The 10440-nt window shown below is 35.4% G+C and overlaps 1 protein-coding gene across 3 annotated transcripts in view; it reads left to right on the top strand.

The window, feature by feature from the left end:
• SLC39A9 (solute carrier family 39 member 9) overlaps positions 1-10440 on the top strand; it is a 50319-nt gene that overhangs the window by 440 nt on the left and 39439 nt on the right. The window contains exon 1 of one of the 3 annotated variants that reach the window (XM_074236033.1): positions 14-733. The exons of 1 other annotated variant lie outside the window; for it this stretch is intronic. In XM_074236033.1, coding sequence (XP_074092134.1) covers positions 638-733 — 96 coding nt within the window. In that variant the 5' untranslated portion in view covers positions 14-637. Of the gene's footprint in view, positions 1-13; positions 734-10440 lie in introns of those variants that run through there. One more of the 3 variants, XM_074236034.1, reaches the window with a different exon arrangement.

The following is a 10440-nucleotide window of genomic DNA, read 5'->3' as shown; positions in this document are numbered from 1 at the left end:
GAGGCCGGGCAGCCACCGGGACGCCTGGGGATGGGCCGGAGACTGGTCTCTGTACACGCCTCTGCTGAATTCTCCCCCGAAGTTCCAGTTAGAGAACTGCGGCCCTGTGGACCCGGAGGAGATTTGGCTGGTGCCGGTGGGCTGCTGTGGGCCCCGGGGGGGAGAGGGGGAGGTCACCGACGGGCGGACTCGGGTCGTGGGAGCGGTACTCCTGCCGCCCGTTCTTCACAGCGTACCCCCTCCACCCGCCTCCCCCCCAGTCCGTGTGCCAGCAGATTTAGGGCCGTGATTTTCCTATTGAAGAAACCTTCCCTCTCAGCAACATTCTTTATTGACTTCTCTCCTCGGTAACAACGGATTGAACAAAAGAAATCCTTCACTCTTGAATCCCTTGTGGATAAGGCCACCAAAAGCCCTCCCTGGGACGCCTACCGGGAAACTAGTCCTTCAAGTCGGCCAGGAAAAGTACTTGACATAAGCCTGTGTCCCTCTGACCGAAAGAGCTGAACTGACAAGTTGATGCCCGAAGTCTCTTCTTTTTGGAGCCGCGACAAGGGTTTAACCAAGCACCTTTTGAAATCCCAGGGGGGGAAAAGTAGTAGTTTGATGTCCTTTGGGATAACTAAAGGACAAGAAAATGGATGATTTCATCTCCATTAGTCTTCTGTCGCTGGCCATGCTGGTAGGATGTTACGTGGCTGGAATCATCCCCTTGGCTGTTAATTTCTCGGAGGTAAGGAATTCTCAGTTATCCGTCAGTTTTCAAGATAGTTGTTGTAAAATAGAATTGAACTGGGCAGACTCCCTAAATGATAGCAGAACCAAAGGCCTTCTCATGTTGCTCAAACACTTAATTCTAAACCTACTCTCAAATCCCGGACAGTAGTGTAAAAACATCACCGAGAACCTTTTTTATGATTGCTAATTTTCTTTGTCTTGGGAAAAAAATGCTAGCTTGATTTTTGTAAGGAGTACTAGCTTTTCTCAGCAATGTTTCTGAACAAATCTCAGAAATAGAACTTTTTTAAAGTGTGCTACTAATGATAAAAGGAATAGAACTAATATTTTAAAGGGTGGATTTGAAAAACATTTGTTTTATAAACATTAATTTTTTTCCCTCCCACAATATTGAGGCAAACATTAAATTTATTTTTCAGACCCTGAGCATGCTAAGAAAATAATATAGTATAGATTCTTAGAACATCATGTATAATTCACAAAATGCAAAATCTACAGATAAGAATATATTCACAACTTGGTTGGTCACAGTGGATGGGATTTTGAGTTTAGGTCTTTTTTTTCCATTCTGAATTTTTATTTAAGATCACTTTAGGCAGAACCACTATTCCAGAAATACAAGGAAAAAAGGGACAAAAAATTCAGCAAGTATGAAAGTACCATTTGTATGTTACATATGGTAAATACAGAAATAGTGTAATATAAAATTCCAGTATGCTTCTTCTAAGAATTCATTGAATAATCAATTAGTACAAAAGAATATATTAAAAATTATTAACATTGAGTAGTACAAAGTGGTATAAAAATTTAGAAGCCTTTTTTTTTTATGACTATAGAGAACAGATGGGCCGTCACTTCAGCTTTCTTTGTTGAATGGGAAGAGTAGTGCATTCCAGGGTAAAAAGAATAACTTGAGCAGAGGAAATTAAAGTTAACCTTTTTGAGGAACATAAAGACACTTGCCTAAAAGAGAAGATTCTCATTTCTCTTCTCTTCCAATCTGCCTCCATACTACGCAGCCTCTAGGAATTAGAATTGAATCAGTACTATTGGAAGTGACAACTGTGGTTCCAGATGGGCTTAGGTTGAATACCAAGGAATCCATAGACAGATTTAAAAAGGTCTGTGAATTTTTGAAATATGTTTTTTTAAGTTATTTTAATAGATTTGATTTCCATTGTATTTTTTTTCAGCCATTTAAAAACTTTATGAGAAGGGGTCCATGACACACAAAAAAAAGATCTACAAAGACCTGTGTCTTGGGGAATATGTAAAAAGGTCACATTGTGAGGAATAAAAGGCCTTCAGGTTGTCTAAAACTTGTATTTAGATATCATTTCACTTACAAATATACATATTGAATAATTGAGTTAAAACACATTAAAATTTTCTTTCCCACAACACAGTTAAAGGTTTCTCAATCTCAGTATTTTCCTGAGTTATCAGATAAATTTTTTAGATTGTACTAAACTGGTGAGAAATTTCATTTATATTAACACTAAGGGTAATATTTAAATTCTATATCTGTGATGTTGCTTATAAGTCAATCCAATTAATAGAAACAATGAAATCATTTTCCAGTGATGACCTTTTGTTATTTTCCTTTCCAAGTTCCATGATGGTCTTCAATGTCTGATTATTATTGCACAAAGAAATAAATTCATTTGGAATTGTTAGAAGGAAACATATCAGAGAAATGACCCATTTTACTGCCTTTGGGTGGGAAATTTTCTATAGCTAGAATGGACTGACTCTTAGAAGACCCCTTGTCTAAACATTTTAGATCTAAAGACTATGTCCTATAAATATAAATAAATATATTAGGAAACTTCCATTAAGGAGAGCAAAAAAGTAAAAAATAAAATGCACAGTGCATTTATTTGTGTATGGGAACTATTTACTGATGTTCTTGATGATGAAGTGGGTATAATTTGTTGATCCTGGAATCTAAACAACTCATCTTCCTGAGTTCAAATTTGGCCTTGGCACTTACTGGCTAAATGACCCTGGACTAGTCATTTAATCTTGTTTACCTCAGTTCTGCATCTGTAAAATGAGCTAGAGCAGAAAATGGCAAACCATTCCAATATTTCTGCCAATAAAAACCCTTAAATGGGTTGTGAAGAGTAGTACACACCTGAAACCAACTGAACAGTGCATTCATTTGTGTATGGAAAATAGTTACTGGAAATCTTTTTCAGTAACTTAATAGACTTATTTTCATGACATTGCTTTAACTTGGTTCACCTACCTATCCAACTGCACCTGTTTAGTCTTCTTTTCTGGCTCATCATACATATCCCCCCCACCGCCACCTTTTGTTGTACTCCAAAACTCTGTTCTGGGCCCTATTCTCCATATAATTTCATCAAAATATCTCTATGCAGATGACTCCATGTCTCCATATGTATATTAACACATCTTCAATTGGAAAATAGTGTATTTTTCCCTGTCTGATCCTCCCCTCACCCGCCCCCCCCCCCCAGTCTATCCTTTTTCCAAACTTTATATTTCTCTTGGGGACACTTCTCAGTCACACCAGTTCCATCAACCCACTCTAATTTATTCACAGTTATACTCAATCGCCACAGTTTAGCTATTTACTTCCACATCATCTCTCACCTGTCCCCTTCTCTATTCATACAACTTCCACCCCAGTTCAGACCCTTGAAATATCCACCTTGTTGATCTCTCCCTGTCATCTTTTTCCATTTTATTTGCCAAAATGAAATTTCTAAAGCACTACCTCATTTCTCCCCTGCTCTGTAAACTCCAGTAATTTCCCTCCCTGTTCTTTTTAATATCAATACAAGTCTTCTATTTGGCATTTTAAATCCTTCACAGCCTGGCTCCAAAGTTCCTACCTGCCTTTCCAAGCTAATTATTTTTATCATTCTATTATTCTCTTTTATATGTTTTGTTCAAACCAAACTTGCTTTTATTCTGTTCCTTACATTTTACTGACCCTTTACTGCCTTTGTGTGGGATATTTTCCATAGCTAGAATGGACTGACTCTTAGAAGCCCTAGTTTTCTTTAAAACTTATCTTAAGGGGCAGCTAGGTGGTGTAGTGGATAGAGCACTGGCCCTGGAGTCAGGAGTACCTGAGTTCAAATTTGGCCTCAGGCACTTAATTACCTAGCTGTGTGGCCTTGGGCAAGACACTTAACCCCATTGCCTTACAAAAACTAATAAAAAAAAAAAAACTTAAGTAAATAAAGTCTCTATGAGGCCTTTCCTGATTCTTCTCAGCTATTAGTTCCTACTCCATCCACACTCTCAAAATTACCTTGAATTATTTAGTATGTATGTGTAAATTTTGTCTCTTTCTTTTGCATTTTAGTCCCCAGCACTGTGTATAGTATATAAAGGGATTTAATAAATGCATCTTTTCTCAGTGTCTCTCTTATTGATGAGCTATCACTCAGTATACTTATGTTTGTATCATATATTTATGTCTAATCTACTTTTATCATTTTATTTATATTTTTCTGAGTTAGAGTCAAGGTAAGAGTTGAATTAATTTTCATTCGGAAAGGTCGGATATGAATGATATTTTTCTACCATATTCCACTTTTCAAAGGGTTTTAGGGTTGCCTATAAGACATTGATCTAGTTTCTTGTACCTAACACATGTTATGTTCTTGATGTTCCCTCAAAAACAAGCATTTATTAAGGTACCTCCTTGCTATGTCCCAGGTACAGTATTAGGCCTGGGTTACACATAAAAAAGTGAGACAGTTCTTAATCTCAAAGAATTTGTATTCACTAAAATGTTCTCGATATTTATCTTGCCTTTTGTTGCAAAATCTAAAAATCTTAAGAGTTTGAAGGCACTTCAGATATAATTTGTTCTGACTCATTTTACTGCCTTTGGGTGGGATATTTTCCATAGCTAGAATGGACTGACTCTTAGAAGCCCCTTGTCTAAACATTTCAGATCTAAAGACTATGTCCTATAAGTATAAATAAATATATTAGGAAACTTCCAGTAAGGAGAGCAAAAAAGTAAAAATAAAATGTACAGTGTATTTATTTCTGTATGGGAACTATTTACTGATGTTCTTAAGCTAGGTGATGGAGCCTTAAACAAAAATCCTTTCTATAATGTCCCAATAAAAAGTAATTTAGCCCTTGCTTGAACAATTCTCCTGATGATAAATATAATAATGATAATTATTATTTTATAATATCCTTATCACAACCCATTCTACTTTGGATCAGTTGTGATTATTGGTATGTTCTTTCTGGCTGTCTGAAATATGTACATACTTCTATGGACTTTCATCTGGTACTCATTGTTCTGCCATGTTTAAAAGAATACTACCAGCCAAATCCAGAACAAAAACTGAAATACTTTCCTTTCTTCTTCATTGAAATTAGTTTCTTAGAAAATTCTTATTTTAGTGCTCATTCTGTATATTTTTTACTGTAAGCAAAATAAATTCTACCTTAGGATAAATATGAGATACATGTTGTAAGTATAAAAGCCAGAAGTTATATTATGTAAGTATAGTCCTCCCTAAAAAGAATTTGGATCATTCCAGCATAGCAGTCTTATTATTCAGATTGATAATTCTTATTGTCTCTATTTAACATTATCAAGTATGCAACTTCAGGGTTCTGAAGTTCATTATTACCTAATATAAAATTAGTCCAGTAATAACTTAGCTAAAGTTTTTTTTCCCCTTTCTCTAGTGTGTTTCTCCTTCAATAACTAAGCAAAAGCTAGCATAAAACCAGTAACTCCAGAAGTTGTCTTTTTTGTATTGCTCTCATGTGTCATTTTCTTATTTTAAAAAAAATTATGTACAGGTGTGTAAAGATTTTAATTTAGAATAATATAATATTGTTCTCTTTTGATACACAGTATGATGGATAGGATGCCAGACCTTGAGTCAGAAAGATCTGAGTTCAAATATGGCCTCAGACACATCTAATTAGTGTGACCCTGGACAAGTCACTTACCTATTTGCAGGTAAAATGGGGGTAATAATAGCATATGCTTCCCAAGGTAATTGTGAGAATCAAATAAGATAATTATAAAGTGCTTAGCCCAGTGCCTAGCACATAGCACATACTGTATGTTAGTTGTTATTATCGTTACAATAAATGGCTTACTTTAAAATGTTATGGACCTTTCTTAATTGTATGTTTAAAATATTCATATATGTATGTGTGCATATATATGAGATCTGTAAACTTGTTTTTAAAAAATATTTTGATAAGCATCTAGTTTTTGCATTTAAGAACAGACTCTGATCCAAGTTTCCCTGATTGTAAACCCCTGCAACTCTGAAGACAGACTCTGATTCAAGTTCCTTATCCTACAGTCCCATAGCCATAGTCTGCAGTTGGAAGACCTCTGTACCAGGGTCACTGGATTAGTCCCCTCCCTAATGCCCAAAGGTTTCTGTCTCCCATGCTGGAAAAGCTTATTATTCTCTCTTGATAAGGGAGATAAGCATCTATTTTTTTCATTTAAGAACACACTACACCAAACTACTATAATGATTTATACACCTAAAAGATTAAGAACCCCTGATCTAGACTGAAAAAAAATAATTTGAGATTAACCATTGACTGCATTTGGAATCACTTTTGTTACTGTATGTTTTTGAGAACTAGAAAAAAATAGCAGTGAAAGGGAACAATAGAATTCAACTTTTCTTGCACAACTACTTACAAACATCAAGGGAGAATAATAAGTTTTTCCAGCATGGTAAACCACCAGGGCTAGGGCCTGACACTTTGTGCCCAGAGCAAAGAATAAGGACCAAGGACAAGCCTATAATTTTATTGATCAGAACTGGTGGAGCCAGAGCACCAGCCCTGGAGCAGGAGTTTCAAATCTGAGCTCAAATACTTGACACTAGCTTTGTAACCTTGACCAAAGTCATTAACTCTAATTGCCTCCCATCCAGAGCCATCTCCAGTCATCCTGTTTTATATCTGACTATTTGAGACTGATGACTTAGCACAGCACCTCCTCACTCAGATCTAATTCACATGCTTGTTTTGGCACCCCTTCCCTGAAATCATGATCTTCTTCGAAAACAAAGGACAAACATCGTCATCATCAGGGACCAGCAGTGATCTACTAGTGCTCTGATGAAAGATGGACTCTTTGGCTATGTCACCCATACCCTGAACTGGAATTGTGAACCTTCAAAATGCTGAGCAGGAGAATAGCAACCCTGGGGTTCTTGAAGAGTATTAGTACCAGAGGAAGTAATGGCAACACCCCAAATAATAGAGATCAGAAATAAACAAGACCCTGCTTTTCCCTCCAGAAGTATTCAGAGGCAGACTTTGGTGCAAAGCTCCAATTCAAGCAGTAAACTGGGAAAATGAAAACACAAAAGGAAATGCTGATCATAAATATGAATTCAAGGACATTCAAGACAAACCCAGAAAAGGAGAATACCTCTTAAAGACCTTCAACAAAAGCTTCATTCAAAAACTTGGCCACAAGATCACCTAGAATTCATTGAAGAAATGAAGCATTGGGGCAGCTAGGTGGCACAGTGGATAGAGCACTGGCCCTGGAGTCAGGAGTACCTGAGTTCAAATCCGGTCTCAGACACTTAATAATTACCTAGCTGTATTGGCCTTGGGCAAGCCACTTAACCCCAGTGCCTTGCCAAAAAAAAAAAGCACCTAAAAAAAAAGAAATGAACCATTACGAAATGACATCACAAATAAAATGTTAACTCTAGAAGAAAAAAAATTTGAAGGAGTGCAGCTTTAGTACAGAAGGGACAAAACCTTGCCTAAATAACAAACTCGCTGGAAATGAGAGAGGCCCAAATAAAAATAAATGACAAAATGAGACAAATATAAGAACAAAATCAAAAGATCAAGACAAATCAGAAAATATAAAAAAAAATCCTATCAAAAACAACTGATCAAAAAGCAGAAAAAAGTTAATAATCATTGAGTATCCAAAAATCACAACTGGGGAATAAAAGGTTAGAGAACATATTTCAAGAAATAATGATTTGAAAACTGCCTAGATCAATTGAAGATTTCATGAAAATAGTTAGAATGTACTGGTTTATATCCTGAGCCAAAATTCAGAGCTTTCAGGTCAAAGAAAAAATACTGCAAGTAGTCAAAAAGAAAGGGCTTGAGTCTCAAAAAGTCATACTCAATATCACCCAACACTTGGCAAATACCACTATCAGAAGAGAGGAGAACTTTTAATCTGATACTCAGATTAAAAACTCATATCAATAATAACTCCACCAACAAAACTTAAGTATAATCCTGTAAGGGATGGGGAGTAGGGAATGGAATAAATATATAAATATAAGACTTCTTGATAGTAACAGGAGGATTCCTGATAAGACCGGAGCTGAAGAGAAATCTTGAAATAAACACAGGAGTCAAGAGAAACATTAAAAGGTAAATACATTTGAGCATTTGGAACTGGATAACCATGTATAATATGTACACACACACACACACACACACACACCCTTCATATAAGGATGAAGTGTTAGCATCTAATAATGGCAGTTAATGTCACAGTATTGCTGGACTTGGAGTCAGGAAGATCAAATTTAAATCTAGTCTAGCACATTTACTTGCTGTGTGACCTAGGTAGGTTACTTAATTTCTGTTTGCTTCCTCAACCATGAAATAAGCTAATAATATCACTTGCCTCTAAAGGTTTTTGTGAACATTAAATGAGATAATAATTTATAAGTTAGATATATCTATAAAAAAAGCTCACTGCCTGGCACATAGTAGGCACTAAATAAATGCTTATTTCTTACTTCTGCCTTTTCCTCCACCCTACCCTGCCTAGAGAAAGAAAATAACTGTTAGGATCTTACAGGGAGTCTAAGGAGACAAAGGCCTTGAAGTCATTTTGCTATGCTTTGATTATTTTGAGAGAAGAAAAGAGGAGAAAGAAGATCCAAGGGCAGAAAGGGAACAATATTCATTAATTTTTTTGTTTGGTTTTGTTTTTTCCAAGGCAATAGGATTAAGTGAGTTGCCCAAAGTCATCCAGCTAAATAAGTATTAAGTGTCCAAGGACTCAGGCTGGTGTTCTATTCACTGTCCTTCCTACCTATCCCTCCTAGTTATCCCCTCCATTAAGTTTTGAGAGGGAAAGAAAAAGACTTTAAAAATATGGGGGAAAGACACACAGAGAGAAATAAATGAGAGGGAAAAGAGAGGGAGACAAACTTCTATCAGAAACATATAAAAGACGGTAGAAAACATTCACAGACAGAAAAGTTTGGTGTAGAATGATATTCAATTCTTCTGAGATCTGGGGTGGGGAGGGAGTAAAAATAGGACAATTTAAGAGAGATTAGTCACAGCCAAAACAAACTTAAGGGTCAGTGGATTGATTCTGAAAGGGCAAAAACTCCCTTTAAAAGGAAGGGGAAAAAATAAAAATCAACCATCAGATTCTGTGAAAGGAAAAGAGAAGAGGGTAGACAGCAGACATAGACTCTATCAGGTATCCTTCAGTAATGATAAACAGTCTTCTGGCACTATCTTCTTCCATGTAAAGAACTGGGTTGGTCCATAGAGAGAAAAAGAGGAAAGAATGGAGAGAAATAATTATGAGTACAAATGGGACAAATTTAGAAAAGAATATGAATAGGAAACAATATGAATTAGAAATAGTAGATTCAAAGATGTTTACAAGAAATACAGAAATATATTTGAAATATAAATATTTACACAGTACAATAAAGGCCAGGAATAAAAATCGTTATACTTCAATTTTATTCAGAGAAAGAGAAATCTCAATCATAACCTCAGTGCAACAGTAAAAATAGATTGCATTAAGATAAGCAGGAAAACTACATTGTCTTTCAGGGTACCTATTCAAGGAGTTATGTACATAGAATTAGATAGAAGTACTTAAAGAAAAATTTAAGTGATTTATCAAGAGAAATAGACATCAGTATTATGATGAATCTCAGTATTTCAGTATTTCTTTTTTAGAATTAGACAAATTTAACAAAAAGATGAGAAATAAATTAAGATTCCCCAAAATTAAATTTAGAAATGTTGCTATGATAGTGCTCTGGTATACAAGCATGCAAAAATATGAATAACATCCTCTATTGACCATAATCATAATAAAAATTGTAATCAATAAAGGTACTTTGAAGAAAACATTAAAATGAGCAATTATTAATTTTTAATCTTATAGTAATTGTGAATCTCTTGACAAAAAGATGATGAACTTAATACAGAATAAGACTTTTTTAAATGGACAATGTAACAATTTGTTTTGCTTGAAAATGCATGTTCTAAGGATTTTTTTCCCCCATTGGAGGAGATGGGAAGATAGACTAGAGAATAGATTTGCAAAACAAACATACACACACACACACACACACACACACACACAAACATACACGAACGCACGCATACGGAAAAAAAGATTCCAAGGAATCACCAATAAGCAGGATAGTTTTGAAAATTATATATTAACTTTATTACATGCTTTAAAAAGAAAACTTATGTAATTGAAATTGACAGTTTTGTGTACATTTTGTATGGAAATACTCATATTTTTTGGTATTTAAGTTCAGAAAAAAACAAAAGGGAAAAAACTGTTAGGTCAAAGAACAAATCATAGAAAAAGAGAATGTCATTAAAGACCAGAAATGAGGCAAAACTATCAGCCAAAAAAACCCAAACTGCTTATTGAATTGGGAATGCAGC

This window comes from Macrotis lagotis, chromosome 4 (genome assembly GCF_037893015.1).
Source record: "Macrotis lagotis isolate mMagLag1 chromosome 4, bilby.v1.9.chrom.fasta, whole genome shotgun sequence".
Classification (NCBI taxonomy): domain Eukaryota; kingdom Metazoa; phylum Chordata; class Mammalia; order Peramelemorphia; family Peramelidae; genus Macrotis; species Macrotis lagotis.
The sequence above is the reverse complement of the archived record's forward strand: the minus strand, read 5'-3'. Positions and strand labels throughout refer to the sequence as shown.